The sequence below is a fragment of the Odontesthes bonariensis genome, chromosome 6 (genome assembly GCF_027942865.1).
Source record: "Odontesthes bonariensis isolate fOdoBon6 chromosome 6, fOdoBon6.hap1, whole genome shotgun sequence".
NCBI lineage: Eukaryota > Metazoa > Chordata > Actinopteri > Atheriniformes > Atherinopsidae > Odontesthes > Odontesthes bonariensis.
The window spans coordinates 24,015,234-24,037,272 of record NC_134511.1 but is presented as its reverse complement, the minus strand read 5'-3'; the positions used below and the strand labels follow the sequence as shown (position 1 = coordinate 24,037,272).

At 42.1% G+C, this 22,039-nt stretch overlaps 1 protein-coding gene across 3 annotated transcripts; it reads right to left on the bottom strand.

The window, feature by feature from the left end:
* Nucleotides 1–105: 105 nt before the first annotated feature.
* Nucleotides 106–21,465, bottom strand: homer1b (homer scaffold protein 1b). 3 transcript variants are annotated; one of them, XM_075468102.1, is made up of 9 exons: nucleotides 20,897–21,457; nucleotides 15,334–15,490; nucleotides 12,278–12,409; nucleotides 10,032–10,121; nucleotides 8,100–8,248; nucleotides 3,152–3,308; nucleotides 2,807–2,917; nucleotides 2,617–2,697; nucleotides 106–2,533 (listed from the first exon to the last, which is right to left on the bottom strand). In XM_075468102.1, exons 1-9 carry the CDS (start codon nucleotides 20,899–20,901, stop codon nucleotides 2,342–2,344), a joined length of 1,074 nt encoding a protein of 357 aa, XP_075324217.1. In that variant the 5' UTR covers nucleotides 20,902–21,457; the 3' UTR covers nucleotides 106–2,341. The 3 variants fall into 3 exon arrangements, with proteins under 3 accessions (XP_075324217.1, XP_075324216.1, XP_075324218.1); XM_075468101.1 differs by lacking the exon at nucleotides 20,897–21,457 and having other exon boundaries at nucleotides 15,334–15,816; XM_075468103.1 differs by lacking the exons at nucleotides 106–2,533; nucleotides 2,617–2,697; nucleotides 2,807–2,917; nucleotides 3,152–3,308 and adding an exon at nucleotides 4,351–7,861 and having other exon boundaries at nucleotides 20,897–21,465.
* Between the last annotated feature and the right edge of the window lie 574 nt (nucleotides 21,466–22,039).

Genomic DNA, 22,039 nt, shown 5'->3' with positions numbered 1-22,039 from the left:
GTTAGCTTGAAGCACCAACAGGTGTGTCTCCTGACCATCTTTCACCAACATTTTCAAAATCCATTCACCTGCCAACACACAAATTTCACCAATGTACAAACATCGTTAGCCTGAGGTACCTCTTTAATGTCATGAGTTCAAAATTACTTTAAATAGTCAAAAATATTGCCAGTCTTCTCATACCTCTAAATACAATAATAATACCTACATTGAAGTACCATAAGTTACAAAACAGGAGAATGAAAAGCTTCTTATCCACTACTGTACAAAGGCATTCATTAACAATAGCATTAATATTAAGGAATTCCATCTCTGTCACTCGACTGTCAAAGTTACACCGGACAGAAAAAAAATAAGCAACATTCCCCTTTACATGAGTCTTATTCCGGTGTATTAACCTGTGTAACTAACTACAGAAAGTAATTTAAGTACATAATTATGATGTGCTAATACTAAATGCAAATTTGTTGAAATATAATGGAGTTACAACAGTGTAATGACATAGTGCAAACAGGGTGCTCCAGGTCGAAATATAAGATCAGCAGCAGCTCGTGAAGATACAGCTTCTTAGAAATTTAGAGAGTTGAAGAATTTGCCGGCATAAGAGCTGCTTTATACAGTAAGAGTACATTTTGGTACAAAATGAATAACACTATGCGTTTACATAGTGTTGTTAGGCCTTTTTAACTATACAGAGGAGGCTCTCAGTGTTTACCTACAGATAAGATACTGGTGGGTTAATACACAACAATAAGCCACTGCAGGGTGTTACTGCATCTGATTCATCCGTCCGTTCATTTACAATGTCTGCATGAGTAGAAAGTTGTCTTATACAGTTCTATAATTATATTGTCACTATTATATAGACTGTGTAAAAAAGAAAAAATAATACAAACTGAGTACAGTTCTGTATTCATCTGTGAGGAGTGACAATCTGTGGCCAGCTTCACTGAGGGTGGAGATTTCCGAACATGAAAATGACACTCTGTGAGCCCATCGGGATGCACTACTTCGACCACACAGGGCTGCCACACAGTTTTGCGGTCAACAGTAGTACACTTTCTGTTGGACAGGGGTATTAGCTTAACTGCGTTTCAACTATCTGCATGAGTCCACTGAGTAGAGTACCTGATAAGAGTTAGACAAAGGTGTCGTATAAAGCCTGTCTGGTAATGCTCAATGTGAGTGTGTGTGTGCGTGTGTGTGTGTGTGTTTGGACCTCGTTGTCCAAAAACAAGGTCTTCTCTTTCACAGCACAAACACGTGTTATACGCAAATGTGCCTTCTAATGTGTGCCGTGAAGCCACACATCAGGCCATATTCAGACACACGCCACAATGAGTTTGGCAGGAAGACAGGTCAAGTTGTCTGTGATGGTGGAAGCAGTCTGGATACAGGAATTCTCACTTCGAATGGAGCACTAATATTTCTCGGTGGCGTGGAGTGAAAAATGACTCTGGAAGATTCAACACTCATCTATCATGTAGGATTTTTAATGGACCGAAGTTCCTCATTTGCACTTGCCCTGTGAATCCAGGCTGGGGACGAGCAGTGATTCCACTGCAGGCCAAACGGTAAAACTGAGTGGTTTTTGAGAGACGTCCAGCAATTCTCTGTTCCCAGTTACACTCTTCTGGCAGCCCGAGCTCAAACATGGGTTCCTCTGTACAAATCTTCTTCTGTACAGTAAGTCACTTTGGATCAAAGCATCTGCTAGTTAGAGGACAATATTTTCGTTGGATTTGGCAGCTTTGGCGCAGTTCTCTGAGTCTTAACAGCAATTATTTCCACATGACTTTCAACATTCCCCCTGGAGGGGCAATTTAGAGAGGAAGGAAAGTGTGTGCGTGTGTGTGAGTGTGCGCGTGTCCATGAGAGAGAGAGATGCCGCAAGCTGAGTGCAGCGCTCCCGGTTCAACAGCAGATGGCACTGAGGCACAGTTCTCAAGTGTATGGGTGTGTGTGTTTGTGTGTGGGTGTGTGTTGGGGGGGGCCAGTTGTACAGTGCCACAACAGGTATCTCTACAATCGGAGCAATCGGTTCAGCTAAGGTTATGACCACACCAGCCAATCAGAGGGCAAGCTGAGGTAGTCCCTGCGTCATCTTGAACTACAGGAGTGCTTGCGGTTAAAAGGAACTCAATGCCTGCAAGGTAAAAACAGGGAATCAGCTGCCCTTTGTGAGCGCATTGTGTATGTGGGCAGTGCAGTGTCTCAGTTTGATGTGTGTGAGGGGTGTATGAGAAAGGGAGGCATGGTGGGTGAGGTCGCAGTGGGTGCAGTTGGGGCTGTGAGTGAATTATCCTATGGCTCTGTCTGTGAAGATTGGGAACCTCCGTCTCTAGCTGGCCTCCTCTATGAGCCGAGCCAAGGTGTCTCTGAGCTCCGTCAGCTCAAAGATCTTGCCGTCGAGAAGCTCCAGCAGTGTCCGCAGGCTCTTTCTAAAATTCTCCTGCTCTTCCTGGTTCTCCTCTAGCCGCTGTTCGGCTCCCGCCAGCTGCTCCTCGAGCACCCGGCTGCGCAGCTCCGTCTCCTGCAGACAGTGAGATAAAGCTGTCAGCGAGCCGACGGCACAGTTTGGGCTGCCACTGTTCTTTCAGGGGGCATGCGGCTCACCTCAAGCTTCTCAGTAAGAGTGTCTTTCTGCTCCATCAGGTCGTTCATGTTTTCCAGTTCCTCTTTTAACTTTTCCATTTCCTAGAGGGAATAGAAAAGGATTCAACATAAACGTGGGGTGTGTGAGCCACTACATCTCCAGAAAAGTTATTCCCTTACTCTCTCACACACAGGTGCGCACACAACACACCTCTTCTTTGTCCCGTAGTGTATTCTCTAGCTCCTCTATGGTTTGGTTGAGTTCAGTCTTCTGGGATTTGATCACTGGGGTTTGGTTGCTTTGGCACTCAAGCTCCGTCACCTGCAAGAGAAGAAGGGCATCTTGATTCTGACCGGGAAACCATCGGATCCCAGTCTCATTCCCAACCTGCTTTTTCCTTACTCTCCCATCTTACCTCTGTTTTCTTTTTCTTTTTTTCCCTCCCGTCCTCTTATCATGACATCACAATGTCCCTTCCAAATGAGTGCTCCCGTTTGATCAGTATGATTTAATCACATGAAAACAAACAAGCCCTCCTGTGTTCACTTTGCTCACCCGTTTGTGTAATCTCTCTGCCTCCTCCTGGTAGGCAGCCAGTTGCTGTTTCCACTGTTTGACGTTGGCAGTGGATTCCAGCAGAGCTGCCGTTAGCTTGGCATTGTTCCCTTTTAGTGCCTCCAGCTCAGCTTCCCAGTGTTTTGTCATGGCCGGGCTGCAGAGCACAGAAATATACAGTACATGCTGTCAGTTTGCCGACATTTTTAGGGATGGAAGCTGTAAATAGACTTAACAGAAGCATATCTGCAGCTGATTTTTTTTTTGTGTAAGTCTTTTAAATATAGGTGTGACCTGTTTTTGTTTTTCTACGCAAATGACAATTTCAGAGCTTTACGTTATTTTGAAGCAGCCAGTCGTTCATGTTCCCATTTATTCAATCGTTGCTTTGTGTTAATTTGTTTCCTCATTAAAGCAAAACAGCCCAGTTAAGTATGCCAAAAAAGGACCACCTGGTGATAAAAACTGTTTATTTGTAACATAACTTTTCACAGGTCATTTTGACTAAATAAAATACAAGTGTAGATTTGCAGTGCTTACAACTGAATTGATAAGTGCAAAAGTTTAGATGCCATTTATTCAAAAATTGCTCAGATGCTAAAAGACTCCCTTCAGAAGTCCAGTGCAGAAGTCCAGTGCAGAAGTCTTGAATAACTGAATAATTGGGAACTTGAATGATTTTTTTTTGTATCTTTTATACGGTTTCTATTTTTTTTTTAATCTTTTCATCTTTCTCTTTTGTATGGCTCTTCAGTTTAATGTTAGTTGTATCTAAATGTGCTTACATGAATAAACTAGCTCGACTTCACTCACCTCACTGACGAGATATAATAATTATACTCATGATTGTTGTCGTGGGGCTTATGATTTTTGAATGTGTTCAGTTTTTTTTTTGACAATTCAAACATTTTAAATAGCTAATATATATTAGTTTTCTGTTAATATTATAGTGTTGTGTTAAAATAAATCTTCCTTTGTTGTCAAGTAAAGTAAAACTGAAAACCATCCATCAGTTTTCTTTATCTGCTTTATCCAATTCAGGTTTGCGGGGGGCTGGAGTCTATCCCAGCAGTCATTGGGTTGCCAGTCCATTACAGGGCAAACAGACAACCATTTTAAATAATAGTAGTGATGTGCTTTAACATTTGTAATTTTATATATGTACTGTATATCCAGTTGAGTAGATATACAGCTTTTACGTGAATAAATACAACTTTCTGGAGGGAAAGTGTTTCCACCGTGCCCCTCCACATGTGCACTGGATGTTATCATTTCAGATCCACCCTTATTTTGAGAGACTACCTGTCTCTCGGATAAGCCTGTTTTTGGCGGGAGAATGCATGAGACCTAGACTTTTGGGAGTACCAGCACTGAATCAAGTATCTTTGAAAAGGAGCTCAAACTCCCACATACTGTAACCTGCTGTATTTCCTCACACACTGCAGCAGCCCTCCTCTATGCCATAACGCCCACTCCGCGAGGTGTAAAAGAGAGAAAGCCCAGATACAATTCACACTGGACTCCCACGGAGCCTTCACTTCTTACACAACAGCCACCCCCTCTGAGAGTGCAAGTGTGTCTGCTTGTGTGACGCATAGGATGGAGACGACACTTCATCCTACACATGCACATATCAGCTGACACACAACCACACACACACACACACACACGAGTACTCATATGGACAGAGCAGTGCTGCCACCAAGGCAATGTATAAACCCCACACAGCAGCTCGGAGAGCTAGAGTGCAGGCGAGGCATCAAGATGTGAAGATGGAGACAGAGCAAGGGAGAGCAACGGAGGGAGAAGAAGAAGAAAGAGAAGAGTGCAAGATGGTTTGACACCGGTGTTCTTCTTCATTAAATGGGTCTGGCTGAGAGGTTTCAGGGGGGCACCTGAGCACAATTCTGGCTGAGGACAGCAGAGGAGAGATAAGGACACATGGTGGGTAAGTTAGCCGCTGCTGTGTCACTGAACTACTCAAAATGAAAATGATATGGTCAGTAAAACAGCATACGTGTTACTGAGGGGATTTTATTGAACTAGAATCTGTTGTATAGTGTTACATAGTTTGAGAAATTAAATAATACGGCTGTTTTTGCTCTGCTCTTCACCTTCTTATAATTATAATGTATTTGCAATATGAGATAACTTTTATGTGTTTTGTATGTACTTGTCATGATATTTTTGGGCCAGATTTCCAGCAGTCTCAGATTAATTTTGTCTATATTTCTTAAATATTTATTTTAATCAAACTGTGTATTTTTTTTTGTGTGGCTTAAAGTCTGAATGCTTTTGTTGTTGGAACATAACCTGTATATTCTGCCAATACGTCACAAGTGTTGAATAAAGCATTAATATTCAGTTTTGTGTTTTACTCTTTCAAAATGTCAAGTGTAATTTTCCTCCTATGCTCAATAAAAACATCAGACACAAGGTGTGAACTTGTGCGACACACACTGGTTTTTCCTGCAGCGCTCTTTTGCATCCTGTGTGTCCTGACCGCTGTTCACTGTCAGGTAGGTTCTTCTCCCTCACGCAGCCCTTCGTGAACTAAGAAGGCACAGCAGTTGCCATGGTAGCACCGGAGGAACGAAGGAGACTTAGCCACTATCTCCTTTCACACAAACCTACGACAAACCCACAGACTGACGCCTACATCCTCCAACACCAGAGGATCATTCACGTACAACTCTGGCAGTCCCAACTAGAGGTCTTACAATATTCAGAAAACCATTCAAAACGAGTCCAGTGAAGACCTGCCAAACACTCCTACATCCTGACATATGAAACTCACTCACAGCCATGGTGCCTTTCATCCTCCTCTCTCCTCATCAGTCCTCTGCCCACACATACCTGCCTACACAACCCTGCTGAGCTGCAGTGTGGTATACACTCAGTGGGGACGAGCCGTCATCTAATTCAAGACACATGGCGGAGAGACACACCAAAACCGTTGTGGAGGAATGTTGCAAAAAGGCAGCAAACACTTACCCACACAGGTGTTTGCTGTCTGTCTACATGTGAGTCTGAATCCTCATAAAACACACATACACAATCAAAATACACGACAAGCATTTTATTCTTTACTTTTGGCTATTAACCACATGCTTATACTGTTAAACATATAGTTCGAAAAAAATACATTTTAACTTTAGAGACACATTTAAAACACAAAGTTGATACATGTGAGAGGATGTACGCAGAAGAACCAAATAATTACACCAAAGAAGTGTGAGTCATAGAGCAGAAGAAACAAAAAGAGAGGGTTGTGTGGTAAATATCTGGATGGTCGTTGCATCTACTCTTGCTGCATATGCCGCTAAAAATTTTGAGAGTGAGGTGTGCTTGTTACATCCACACTTGCCATTGTGAATGCCAAGAGTTGACCCCATCTCCCACGCATGCAGCACTAATAGAAACATCAGCAGCAGGGCTGCAGCAGGCAGTGGGTGTCCTCTCTACATTTCACTCTAACTGCACAAATCTGTGCAGCACTACAGAATTCATCATGTAGCGGTATGGGGGGTTTCTAAGCATATACTCCACAGACTTTACTTCCATAAAACAACTAAATGCATCGAGAGATCTCTGCATTTGTGCGCTTAAACAGAAAAGAAAACAAAAAGATGAAGCTTTTCCACCCAGACACCAGTAAAATAATGATAATACATTAAGCCATGGATTGACATCTTTAATCAAAATGAATCGCAGCCAGAAATAATAACAAAAGAGGCACAAATTACATTTTACAAATAAAAAAAAAATCTTGAGTGTACAATCAACTACCAAAGAACACTTCGCTCATAAGCGGATTGCCCATTCCCCTCTGTTCAGTTTATTCACTGCAGTGAGACTGTTCTGCTGGTGGATGTTTAGGTATCAGTGACTCATGTATAGACTTTATACAATGCACATCCCTCTCTGACACACACACACACACTGACACACAGTGTGTCTGCTTACTCTCGCCATGCCTCCCACTACTCACATTGTGTTACATAAGTCTTATATAAACGCTTCAGCGACACCCTTTGTGGCAATCAACCTCACAACTTCACCTTTTCAGAAAGCCAGTATGCACAGAAAAAATCAATTGTACGGCTCTTTAACCCCTAACGTGCACAGAGTGCTATATATGAACCAATTTAAAAATTACAAGGAACATGAACTGTACATTTCAATATTCAGCCTGCTTATAAAGTAAAGAGGAATGCATGCCACCCTAGCGGTGCAACACCTACTCAGAGAAGAGATTTGAATTTGCATTTATATTATTGCATTGCAGTAGACATAAATATACCTAGAAATGTGTGAGGTCCCTCACAGAGCATGCTCAGATTAAACAAAATGAATAACTTGAATAGGTCATCAGTCCTGAGAAGCATAATTAACAAATTATGCTGGTCCACGTGAAGTGATTCCAGAGAAGAAAAAAAAAAAGTCTTGTGTGCCCATATCATTGCATTCCTCCTCAGTGGAGTTTCACTGTGCTTATTTTTCCTTTTTTTGACTAGTTAATAAACTGGCAGTGCATCCAGTTTTTGAAAACACTCTCCTTGTTGCTGACCTGCAACCGTGCTCTTACTTTTGTAAAACTTTGCGCCTGAAAATTTTTCTGGTTTTATGTAGTCATGGTGTCGCAGTACTCTGGACTTGCACTGACATTCCTATCAGAAAGAGCAGACTCGACAAGTCTTAAGCTGCTCCCTAGAGAGGAAAAACACGAGAGAGCAGCGGTGAATAGAGGAAGTTCACTACCATGCTGACATGCACGGTACATATAGGTGGACGTGGACAAAAAGATAGAAAGAGAAGTGGTGCAGCCAATACGTGTGCACCGCAGACAAACAACAGACAAAAGTTGATAGAATTTTATTTCAAAATTGCTTGCGTGAGATATGGAAAGTGAAAGTAGTCAGAACAACATCTGAACTGAGGAATGTACCTGTGTGCGAAGGCCAGGGCGTTCTGTGTTGGCTCTGGACGGGTGTCAGAGTTGGGAGTTGTGTCGCAGATTTCATCTGTGCCGTTGATACTTTCCATGGGCGGAGTCAGGGGGGTCAGAGGTGATGAGAGCTCACCCGCTGGAGACTCCTACATGTGAAGAAAAGGTTTACAGTCTTACTGTCAAGCCCACAGGTTAAACAGACATAAATAATAAAACGCTGTGGTTTGGTGTGTTTGTTTTTTCCTTGAAGCTTGTAAGCACCGTTAGATGAGACAGAAAACTCAATAATTTATCAAAATAAGGAATCTGTGACACCCTTTTTTTTTTTGCAAACAACCATAATGAATCTCCCCAAATCACTGATAGAAAAAAAAACAACATAGTTCAGATGAGGTGTGGCAAAGTTTCTTATCCGCCAAAAGCAGAAACATTTTTCACTTACTGATTTATTAATAAACATCTAAACTGATTGTGTCCTCCAGATGTCTCATGTATTGTTTTGTCAAACAAATAAACAACCATTTAAATTTTGTGTCAATTTATTGTTTATTCAATTGTTTCAGCCTTTCAACCATAACAGATATCAAAATAATTACTAAATCAACTTAACTAAATTATATAATACTTCTATCAGTCAATATGTATGTTACCAAGATATAATAATTAACCTGTGTGAACCAACTGGCCTCTTATTATTAGATACATTTAAAAAAAAACAAAAAAAAAACAAGAATCTCATGAATAATGTTCTTAAAGGTTAAATACTTATTTTCCATTTAAGAGCTGAGACATGGTAAATGATAGAGGTGTGTGTGTTTTGAAGTGGTAGATGTGCAGAATGTCTTACAATGACAAAGCTCAAACGGCTGTTCTGTTACAGATTTGTACGTTCGCATGAAGTGAGCAATTCTACATTCCCATAGGTCATTAAACTAGCTTGCTTCGGCAGTGGGAAATCATACAAGTACAGATTAATTCTTATCTTTATGTCCCATACAAACTGCAGAATTTATTCGAGAGACAAATCGTTTAGCTGCTGCACTCACATAAAACAAAGCTATTAAGACGCTGGGTTTGAGCACAATACAGTCACACAATGACACTGCTTGTATGTCTTTAATGGGTAGGAATGAAGAGAAAGATAATAGGAAGATTATGGCTGGATTTACATTCTGCGCTCCTACATTCATTAGTATATTAGTTATTAGTTATCTCCTCGTGATGCATTTCCACTGGGACTTAGCCTATTGGGACCAGCGTGTAGCATTTAGCTCTGTGTCTTCTCACTTTATTTTAGTGGAATCATCCTTTTCACTTCATTAAGGGGAGAGAAATCAGAGGATCTGGAGGTTAGAAAGAAAGCCAGCTGGCATGTGGGTGAAACCCTGACCATCAGTGATGGAACAGAGCAGACAGCTTAAACAGACCACTGCGCGCTGGTATCAGTCAGGCTGCAGCCTTCACAGTTACAGCCTGTCTACACTTTTATCACACTGTTGTGGCCGGTGCACATGCAGCTCTCAGCTCCTGGTGAGAACAAGGCTGTCCGTTTGGCTTCATTAGAGGACATCTTTCCATGGGAAAGTCCTTTCGCATTGCAGCTCATGTCAAGTGCAGCTTTAATAGTTCAAGTATGGACTGCAGTATATTTGAGGCTTCACAAAAGCTCCCTGCGCTTCATTATTTTCTTAGAAAAAGGGAAAGTTTCTGCATCTTGGCGTGTAACGGTGTGAACAGAGTGATGTTTTTATGCTCATGTAACAACAATAAAAGGCTAGAGTCATTTGGATGTGGTCATTTTTGAGACATCATCATTTTGTGAGACATTTGTTTTCCATGTTGTTTTTCCTGCCCTCTTCATCAGCTGTCCACAAAACAGTTGTAAGTATTAGTGGCAATGCTGCAGTTGGAAGTGTGTGGCGAGCCTACCTGAGAAGGAGACGTGGCCTCCATCTTCTCCTGACTCTTCTCCTTGGCGAGCCGTGCTGCTTCTTTGTACTCAGCAAACTTCTCCGCAAACTGGACAGAGAAGGCAACAAACAGTGCGGACTGTAAATCCTACAGTAGTGAGGTTTAATCTGCTCAGTAAAACCATCTGTGAGAGACGAGAGGAGGAGGGGGGTCAGTATGGTTAGCTTTGAAGGATAGGGAGAAGCTGTTGCCAATAACAACCTGGCAGCTGGACTTAGATAATAGTTACCCGGAACTCCTCACAACCAAATTAGGTGTCCGCTGGTAACCTTTACACTGTAATTATACAGCCACCCCCCACAACACACACACACACACGCACACACACACACACACACACACACACACACACACACACACACACACACACACACACACACACACACACACACACACACACACACACAGAGTGAGCTGACGGTGCCATTGTGCCTTCCTATAATCAGAAATTTTCTGTGCCTGAAGTTGATCTCCGGGGTTATTTTAGTCAACAGCATAAATACATCGAGACAGCCCGAAGTGGTAAGCTGAGCTCGGCTTGGGGGCTTCGAGCAAATATAAACACTCCCAAGCACACATCCCTGATGTCCCTTTAGGGTGGGGTTCATCATTCACACTGCCTCCACAGTTTTACAGAGTAATTTAGTATACAGCACTGCAGAGGGCTGAGTGGTGAGGAAATCAAATTGACGACTCCGCTGGAGCCGGTCTTGTGTCCGCCATTAGTGGAGTTGCAAAAAGTAACTTAATATCATTTCACTTCAGTGCCACATAATGGTTCTGCTCCGGAGATCTAAATGCAGTATTCCTCTCTATAAGTGCTTCAGGAGTGTCGGCCCAGTGGTTATTTGAGAAGTGAATCGAAGACTTAAAAAACTTTCAACCACAGGAAAAAAAACTCTAATTGTCTGGCAGGTGTCTGCTAACCTGCACTGATACTCATTATTCATTTCCCCCATTGGGGGATGAATAAAGTATTTTTCTATTCTATTCTATTCTTCTACTCCTCAGACAAAGTTCCTGTTTATATAGTTCCTGTCCTCTCCATTTGACAATAATCTGACAAATTGAAAAACCTTTTGATCATTTTTAGATATGACTTTTTTGCCCTCCCTAGTTTGGGGTCATGGTATAGATTTACCTTAAACAAAAATACCTTGTTTTGGTGCTGTAAGCATTTTCATTTGAGTCGAATAAGGATCAAGGAAGTCCTAAGAACCAATTCACGTTCATTCAAGGTCATAGTAAGATTCAGTGACATCTGAATTTGACATCAATTTGTACCTGGCCACTAAACGGGGATCAGTTAGAAACAAAAAGCTGTTTACAGCATCTCTACTTCTTACTGAGACTGAAATATCATGACTTTTGTTCCTTATAAGAAATCATGCACCAAAACCAAGTCTGGTGCCATGACCTGGGTAGCATTCTCTCTCACACTTACTATCATGCATCTGTTTTCACAGGGTTGTGCTTCTTATGATGAACAAACTGGGGTAAATTAATGTAAACTAACACAGGAAATGCATGGGATGCCCGTTTCACCTTTGAAGCGGAACCATTAAGTCCCATCTTTGTGCTGCAAAGAATTCTCCTGAATTTTATCCTCATGGAAAACAGTTTGGAAATCGTTTAATGTAGTTCAACACATTAACAGCAGTTGCTTGGAGAGAAAAGAAAATACGATTGAACACCGTCCAGGCCTCAAGACAACATGATGTTAATGACCAGTACACAGTGATAAACAGAAAATGCCCATCGTGGTTTTTTTAAGTTACGAGCAGCCTTGTTATCTTGACTTCCTAACACAGAAAACGTGTCTGTAATGTTGAGTTTGGTTGTGTGGGTGAGGATTTGTGTGTGTGAGCTGTCCTGACAGTTGGGATGCGGTGAGCCTCTCATGTTCGTGACAGAGCTTAATCACACGGCCGAAGTGAGAAATCGCCAAGTCACCAGTGAGCACTCCGGCATACATAACTTTCATAAACACACAGACACACGCTGAAATATGCCCCATCAAGGTGAACTGCCACGCATGCAGTCAAGAGAGAAGAGCTGAAATTAAATCTTCTCCCAGGGACGAGGGGTAGAGGACAGAAAGAGAAGCTGCCCAGTGATTGATGAGGGAAGGTTTACAGTAGATGTTTTTTATGTGTGTGTGTGTATGTGTGTGTGAGTAGAAGTTTGGGTGGGTGAGGTGGTACCTTGGACAGATGATGCTCAGTGGAGAAGCCCAGTCCGTAGACGGTGTTCGCTCGACTGTCTGCCCACTGGCCAAACTTCTGAGACGTCTTCGTGAACGACATGTTGGGACTGATGGTGCTGTTGATTATTGCCTGAAAAAGAGAGTCAGCCAAATTAATATGTGTCAAGTTTCCTTTGTTACTGCGGTGTGTCTGTATGTGTCATCAGATGGAAAGAGAAACATAATCAAACCTGAGTATTTGGCTTTCGCATAACCGCAAATCAGAGTGAAGATATAACTGAAACATTAACTGAGCCACTATGTCTGTGGGACACCCAGTTTTCACAATGGCGAACAGGTTAGACACTGAAAATATAGTCGGAGGTTTTGACAGTGGACCTTTACAGGCATTTATCAAACAAAACTGTCAAGCATGGAAGCTTCTCAAATGTGAGGGCTTCCTGTTTTATCAGAAAAAGTAGTAAACCGTTTTGGAAGATTAATTTAACCAAATTTAAAGTTTGAATCCGTCACTTTTACTTGGTTGTGATTTTCAATCTCTTTATAGCAAACAGTCTTTTTATTTGTCTTTATTTATGATATTTTTAATAGACTGAGACAGAATGGCATTTACCTGGACAAATAGCGCTGTGGTACTGAAATCACTGCTCACTATTATCGTGGAGCACATAGTGAGCTCGCCATTTTGTAGTGCTGTCCCGGATGTAAAGGGACATTTTATATACCCTATATAGTGTACTCAGAGTATCCTACGCTGTGAAAAATAGTGTGGAATCAATGATCACTACATCAGACACTAAAAAGGCTCAGAATCGAGCACATATCAAGCAGATCTGCAAGGAACGCCATACCCAAGAGGTGGCAACAGTGTACAGGAACATCTGCGCCGTCAAAGTGGGAGAAACCTCCGAAGGTGGAGAATGAAAGCTAAGATCCTTCCAGGTGGGAAGTGAAAGCAACACTAGTGCCAGTGGTAGTCAGAGCACTCTGAACCGTAACCCCAAATAAGAAGAGTGGCTCCAATTAGAAATGTATAATATTGCTATCATATATGTTATATATATATATATATATAACAGTTGTAATACTTTGATTTATCAAGTTACTTTGCCTGTTAACTGAGACAACTATATAAGTATTGAAAATAATGTGCTAAATGTAATATAATGTGAAAAGAGCAGAAAATCACAAGACAAAAAGCTCAAGGCATTTAGTGTTGAAATAAATCAAATGTATGGGCCTCTACATACAACATTCAAATTGTTTAAATGGACAAATTAACATTTACCAAGATTTATTAGTTTTTTAAAGACGCAAAAGATAAACAGTAAAGAAAAAAAAATCAACATTATGTACCCATGGTTTACAGTTTTGCTTGAAAAAAGTTACATAAAAATCTAAATGGAAACTTTTACAACTGGAGTCAAAGCATACTTGTCGAGACCTTTCACACAATCGCTGGTATAATGATATCCAATATCCAATAACATCAGTGAGCTACATGTTTGCCTGGGTGACATGTTTCTTCATTTCCGAACACAGTTTGTTTATTTTAATTCTACAGGCACCGTCCAGTAAATATTCACAACAGCACCATCTCTGCCAATCGAACAGCTTCACCTTACTATTTATACACTGTCTGAGTAACACTTGGGAAGTATCAGTAACAGCATAAGTAGAAGTACAAGCTCTGGAAAATTAAAGAGCCTGTTTAAAAAAAGTTGACGTAAAAATATTCATGTATGGTTTCTAATAATTTAAATCATTAGGTGTTTTTTACTAACAGATTTTTCACAAACACAATAACAAATATATAAACAGAACATTCTCAGCTTTATCATTCATTTAGAAGAGCTGAAGGCAACCTCTAAATCTTACATAAGTCAGCCTTTGTTAAATAATACTAATGCATAACAAAGTAATGTCTGATCAATTATCAGTGTTGTGTAATAGATGACATTCATGTCGGCATCGCCAAATCGAGTTTGGAAAAAGCAGTAGTCAGTCAGTGTGTTTGTTACACAATATAATCATCATCAGCTATCTGTTGCACGCTCCATGATGTTAGAGGTTGGCTCAGCTGACCATCAAAACTCAAAAAGCACTGGACAAACCAAAGTCAACAACATTTCTGCAGAAAACACGTCCAACCGGAGAACACAGCAACACACCGCATTTCAGACCACCACAGCACACAACAACACCACAGAAAAGAGTTCACTAAAAAGCACATTTGATAGAACTCAACAACATTTAAGAAATTATGACATTTCAAATAATCAGCACATTAAAGAACAGAAAACACAACATTTCACAGAACATGCTTTTTAAAAATGATGTCGTGTCTGATAGGTTCTGTTTTCTGGTTTTGTTGTAGTTTTTTCCTGAATTTTTTTAAAGATGTTTTTCTGAAATGTTTTCTGAAATTTTGTGTTTTTCTTCTGGCATTTGTACGAATGGTCCACACACACTTTTTGGTCACTGACAGCAAACACATCCACCATTCCTTCCACATTTTCACTCTGTTATTCACTTCTCTCCACGCTCTTGCCACTAACTAGTTGTGTCTTCAGCCTCACATTCTTCTCTCTCTGTCATGTTTTTTTAATGGGACTTCACCTCTCTTTTCTCCATAAATAATAGATAATATGTGTGAGCAGGAGGGGTTGGTCTTTAATCTGCCTTTAGTTATGCCAAGCAACCTCAATCTCACCATGCTCAGTAGGAATGTCCCTCGGGAACTCTAATGAGGATATCCCCAGAAATAAGTGTGGACAGACACACACATGAGCCCTAAGTCTTGGGACGCTCATCAAATCTGAGCTCTTTTATGATGTGTCTGTGCACTTGTTACCAGCACAGATCTGATTAAAAGCATTAACACACAGTAGATCACAGTCACACCTCACAGAGCCACTAAAATCTCCTGGTAGCCAGTGATGAAGTTTGATGATTTAATAGCACTGAAACATATCTTAATAGGACCATGCCTGATGGCACAAGTTGAAACTGATAGTGCAAGGTGTACCGTAACACTCTGGTTCAACTGCTCACCTTGGTGCCGTCCAGGCTGATAATGCGGTACACATTGCGCGTGCTGTCGTAGAAGTAGGAGACAGTGACGGCGTGCTTGCTAGTCGGCAGCCAGTTCTTCTTGGTGTTAGGGTCGATCTGGAAGACGTGGGCCCGCGTGCTGTAGATGGGTTGCTCCCTGAAGGGAACAAAAAAGAAGTGGTGAACCTCTTTGTGACGTAACACGAGCGTCTCGCCAAAGCCACCGCCAGCACCCAAACTCCTGTTGCCCACAGGAGAGTCAGACCGCCCTGGCAGCCTAATCACCAACTCGCCACCTTCCATAGCTAAACTACAGAGAGAGGTCACTGCAGGTTACTAAGTGCACTCATTGTCTTACATGGTGAACAAACTAACTTAGTTTTGAAATGAAACCTTGATCTTTTTACTTCTTTCTCATACATTTACTCAGCACACTAAATGCATGTAGCTATCCAACAGAAACTGTCCCTGTCTGCGGCTCCGTCTCTCTCTGCTCAGATATGGGAATGCCTGCAGCTTGAAGTGGGGGGTCACACAGGGGAACACGGGGGGGAGAAGGAGAGGGTTTCAGGCTAAATATAGACAGTAGGCCATGGTTAACTACTGTAGACACACCCCACAGAGCTGCGGTTTCCTCAGACACAGAAACAAATCATGTGTAAGTGCTGACATGAATGTGTTGGAACTCTAAAGCTAGATTTGCGTGTGTTTTTAAGCAGATTAGTGGCTGAGTAGCTTATATCTGAAAATGATGGAAGTCCATGGTGGCTCAATTTGAGATGGATTCATTCCTTATTGACCTCTGTGTGACACAAACCAGTGTCCATCACCATTAGTGTTGGTTGACAACATGAACCGGCTTTGTTTTTTTTGACGACTATTTACCCTTCATTATTGCCCCACCTTCAACCATTAATCAGCAACCCCCCACTCCAAACCCTCAGTTTGCTCTTCCAGTGCCCTCATACATTGCGGCATTGTTGGGGTTTCTTGGGTATTATCTACAGTCAGTACACACACATACACACGCACACACACACAAAAGGCTGGGTGCTGAGGGAGATATTCTGGGCTGGCAGTACTGGCAGAACACGAGATAGAGAAGTGCTTACACTGCACTGTGGGGGTGAAGGGGGGACATCAAAGGCTTGCTGTATAAATGAATATTAAAATTCAACAGCAACACCCCTCCTGTGTGTGATTAGCCAAGACTGGTGGAGAACGAAAAGACACGGAGACAGGGGGACAGTGCGGGATGTTAGAGAGGAAGAGAAGGAGAATGATGGGGAATGGCGAGTATAGCAAGTCAGAGAGTGAATCTGGGATGATTAATGCCGCTCCACAAAGCTGCTTGTGGACTGCTGCGCGCGAATTATCATAATCATTGACAGCAGTGCAAGTGGCGGTACTGAGTCATTTTAACTCTCCCCCAGCACAGATCATGCCAGCACGGCCTGTCCGTATGATCTGTGCAATAGCCGTTTGGCAACTGGAGTGTTTTTCATTGCATAATTTTGATATAGCTGTGGAAAATCTTGCAGCTCTTGTTGCTTGATTGTGTGTGTGTGTGTGTGTGTGTGTGTGTGTGTGTGTGTGTATCAAACACAGCAATGTTCTTGTTCTCCATTTTTACATGAATGCCTGTGCCAAGGAGTTTGGTTCAAAAATGACTCCCACCATTTGACAAAAAAAGTACTCACTCCTACAACTGAACATTCACAAAAGACAGAAAAATAATTGATGGGCTGCTTTGATAGAAACTGAATACTAATTTAACTTCCACTTAATTTTCTCCTCCTCAAAAATGGCACATGAATAACATGAAAGGCATCGCATGATTGATGATTCTGGTCTGAGCCAGGAGTATCATATAGGTAGCAGTTATGGGACTGCATAAAGATTAGTTCATTATGTGTAGACCCTCTTTTGCTGTGAACTCAGTTTCAACAAATAAAACATACTAAAATGCTACAGAGAAAGGCGTTTGGTGCCATCTTAAGTCCATCAGTGCATGAAAGAAATCTGTAGGAGCTAAAGTAAATGGAATAAGTTAGAATAGAGGGGGTCATTTTAGTGGGAAAAGAAAGAGTCTGGAGGAGAGAAAGAAAAAGGGGACGAGGAGGAGGTATTTGGCATGCTGAGTGCACCGCGTCACACAAGGGCAGGTGATGGAACATGAATGTTAAAACAGAGAGAGGACCATCGAGTGATGGAGGGAGGAAGAGTGATGAAGTGAGAGATGAAGGAAGGGGTGAGGAAAATGTGGAGGAGGTGATGAATGTAGGAGAAGCTGGAGTGCTGATGAATCCACCCATCTTTCGGGAAAGGGAGACGAAAGGAGTGGGAAGCTCCAAACTGCAACACAATGTGGTACAAGCAATTATGTGAGCTGCGGCTGTGCGGCTCCAAACTGAACGTAACGAACACAACAAGAAGAAAAGTTAGGGGAAAGACGTGACTTTCCTGATTTCTGTGGGATGATGATGATGATGACGATGATGGTGATGATGATGATGGATAGCTAGAGTGTTGTTCAAGAGTTATTTTTACTTACAATTGAATCATTACTGTTAATCATTTGATTGACGTTTTTTTTTAGATACTCCTTTGCTTTCATGAATACACAGAGCAGTGTGATAAATCATTTTAAAAAATTGATTTTTCCCAGTTAACTACTGAATGTCATGGAGAATGACAAACTGGGTTGTACTGCGGCAGTGGTGTTGTGACTTAAGGCTCAGAAATATTGATACATATGTTCCCAGTTTACCCTTATAAAGTGGGGCATGGAGACACGTATAGCAGGTCAAGATAACCATGAGAAATGATTCAATAAAACTGCAACACTGTCCATACGTAAGGAGGACATCTTTCACCAAAAACACCATTTTGCACGTGTTTTCAACACTTGAAAGATGTGTTAGGGCCCTGAAAAGTACATTTTGGGATAACTGCTTCCTGCGTAAGGATATTCAGTTAGGAGTTTTGACAGGAGTTTATATATAAAGCCCATTTAAAGCAATTCAAATGAATAAATAAATAAAATAGATACTAATAGATATAATAGAAATTGAAAGTCAAGAAATAAAAATGAGTTACAGGACAAGACTTTAAAACTAGAAGTACTGGAGCTTGCCAAACATGCAAGTGCAGATGATTTCGTAATTTGAGGGCTTCACTTTCAAAGGCTTGATCTCATCTATGCTCCAGCCTGGACCTCAGGGCAGCGAGAAGCAAATTATCATATCTGAATCATTAGAAGAAATGTTCATTAACTTTTTTGACTATAAGCCTACATTAAATTGAGGCAATTTGAGTCAGGAGCCTGTCCCAGCTGACATAGGATTTAGGGTCACTATTGGGAACACCCTGGACATCTGCAAAAACATTCAAAATGGCCAACCAGGTTCAAACTCAGGACCATTGTTCTTTAAGATGACAATGCTTGCCACTGTTCCACATAGATGCCCTTTCTGGGTCATAATTTCAACTAATGAGTTGTGCAAAAGTAGTTTTAGATAAAACACAAACCTTGTTCTTTCAGGTGTAACAACTCCTGTTTAGATATCACAGACATACTGGTACACATCTGAAACTCCAAAAATGGTAACAGGTGTTCCCTGTAGTTCCTCTTTTGTTTCAGGGGTTTGATGCCCAGATGTGAATCCACTTTAAAGTTGCAGGATGCAAAAGCTTGAGCACGTGCCTCATTTTATACCTCATAAGGCCGCGTTTTATTTTTATACTTCAGTGTGTCTCCTTTACCTTTGCAGCTGCACCTCTCTCTGCAGATGACAGTGAAGCTGAACTACACTCAAACAGCGAGTCTCTTGAGATGTCACTGTCCCTCCTGCCTCTTCCACTACGTCTCTCTTGAGAAGTTGTCCTCATTGCCAGAGAGTTTCATTAACTCAACTGTAAAGATATTGAAGCAGGTCTTATTTAAAGTAGAGTGAGGTCATTAATGAGACAGCTCCCTGTTGCTCCATCTGCTGTGGGTGGTTGGATGGCCCAAGATATGCTTGCACGCATACACAGTCAGCAAAGACAAAGTCTGAGTCTATTGTGCTTTGATTGTATTTGCAAAAGGAAGTGAAAGCATGGAGATTATTGATAGGCATCTCCAGTTCTAGTCCACTGTTCTCTGAGCCATTACCATGAGAGTTTAAACAGGCTTGGGAATGAGCCACAAGGCCGGAAGTGAAATATGACTCTATCTATCTGTGCCATTAATGCCAGACAGGCAACCAGACAACAGATCTACACCTATGTAGCCTTTCATCTGATCTGCACCTGCACATATTCAGACTTTATTCCACACTGTAAGCAGCACAGTGTATTGATTCACAGTTGACAAATATTCCGCTGTGGATCAATTGAGTCACTGAGTCCGTTGCATAACAGTAACTTAGTCACCAGTATGGCAGAGCCCAGTGGAGAAGCGAAGCTGAGTGGGACATAGCTGAATGCTGTGCTGCCCACACTGTAGGAAGGCAGAGTGGGCGACTGGGAGGCCTCCAGTGTATTGTAAATAGTTAATGCAGGAGTTTTGGCTGATGCCTTAAAATCACACCATGCCTGTGCCACATTGTTAACCTCCTGCTGAGTAATTAATCACAACTGCAGGAGACAGCCTTTAATGAACGGCAGGCTTGGTGGGGGAAACAGACCGTTGAGCTCAGGGTTAGGGGACATGCAAATGAGAAGTGCTGCATGCGCACTAGGAGGCTTGTGGGTGATTCACTTATGGGTGCCTGAGGTTGGGGATGGATGTGTAAGAAAGCAGTTGCTGTGCTGCCATAGAGACAGAAAGCTGCTTTCTGTCACAGGAGCCTCGAGCAGCTCTGTAGCTTTACTGACATTCCTCTGCTACTGACATTGCACTCGTCAGGATGGAACAGGATGTACATTTACTCAAACAACTATCTCTGACTGGCGAAATTTAAGACCAAATGTTGCAAATGCACGTGCAGTCTGTCAGAGTTACATAACTGTCTATAATGTATTTGTGGAGCACCTAGAAAACCCAGCATCATTCTCCGTGTTCTGTGCCAGAAATAAAGAATTAACAAATCATAAAGACAGTAAACTTTGCATCATTTGGATGAGACCCACAGGTATAGTGTCACTTTGAGGAATCGTGGCAGATTAACTCAGCGATTTGATCCAAAAAGTTTGATGATGAACTCATGCACCAACATTTTTGTGCAATGTGCAAGTACGCTGGGCCCAATGTGTAGGCCTGTTTCTTATTCTGTTTCACCAAACACTTCTCATTTGAGAGATAATTATACAGTAATTCTTTGATCATCAGTTTGTTGTTTTATTGTCCAATACATAGATGACACAACACTTTAAACAGCCATTTCGAACATGGATTCACCTAAAGCTTCCTGGGAGGCCATATAAGACAGATAAATAGATTTTAAAGCTGAGTTCCAGATCATAATACCTGGTGCGGTCTCCGTGGTGGAGAAGTTAATACCCTGAGAGGCTAATGTGTACATAGAAATGAGAGAAAGAGATCTCAGTCAGTATATGGGATGATATTACCCACACTTACCCCATTATTGTGGTAGAAATGAACGGCGACACCTGACCACTGTTCCCCTTTTCGCTGGCGATAAAAACGAATCTGCTGGATTGGCTGCTGCGTACGAGGGTCTTCTTTCTATACGACAGCCTCCAATGTATCCCCGTCGGTGCGTCTGCAGGAATTTGTGAACAACTGCTCCATTCCCCCCTCCTCTGTCACCACATGAAATTACGCATACATGTCGTTTTGCACATGGCACGGTAATGAGGTCTTCTCCTGCTTCGGCGTTGAGCGTTTGGTGGTGGAGCAGCAGAAGGAGCAGCAGCTCTGTGTTCGAGCCGGCGCAGATGATGGAGGTCCAACTGACGCCCCGTTGTTGTCGTGTAAATTACAGCTCCTCGCTGGAAGGGTGGAGAAGCCCTGCTGCATGAACTGGAAAAGACAACCCTCATTTAGCGAGCAGATAACGCGCAGCATCAGTGTCCACGTCTCTCCCTCTCTGCCTCATAGCTCGTTACCATAGGCTCACAAGCTACACCCCCACTCTCTCGTCCAGTCTACAGCTATTCCACACACTCTTTATTAGCTGTGCATTGCCTAATAAAGTAATCTGCTGTGCTTCTGCAACATCAATCCATGCCCTTTCCCCTCCGCATACCATGTGACAAATCCCTGCTATCCTTTTCAACACTGTTATTTGGAGACATTTTCACAAATCAAATCATCCTGCAGTGTGCGCCTTATTGATTTAAGTCTATTCACAGAGCCTTGTTTGCACCCCGCCCCCCCCCGGAGCTCCACATCTGGATGATGCATCCGCTTCCCTCCTACTCAGTTCATGACAGTGCCGAACTGCCGACGTCACACACCGTCCTCCGCAGTGACGTCACTCGATGCCCGGGGGACTGATGACATTTATGCTTTTGTTGTTTGAAATAAGTTTTGTTGGAAAGGAACATGTCATGTATGCCAGGGAGACCGCAAAATACTGATGCTGAACAACACGACCCAGCTCGTGTTCCATGAGTTATCTGTCTATCTTTGGAAACGGGGAAAATAGTTACTCTGTCACGCGCCATATATGAATATTTCTAAAAACCTGCACATTTAGTTCTGTCTTGTGTTCTGCTCTTGAATTGGATCACTGTGGACCTAAGCTGTTTAGGGAGT

Coding starts and splice junctions, on each gene's coding strand:
- homer1b (XM_075468101.1), bottom strand. CDS start 15,636: ATGGAAGGTGGCGAGTTGGTGATTAGGCTGCCAGGGCGGTCTGACTCT. Junction 10,122..12,277: donor CTGAGCATCATCTGTCCAAG/GTACCACCTCAC, acceptor TTCTCTGTCCAG/TTTGCGGAGAAGTTTGCTGA. Junction 2,534..2,616: donor CTCTTACTGAGAAGCTTGAG/GTGAGCCGCATG, acceptor CACTGTCTGCAG/GAGACGGAGCTGCGCAGCCG.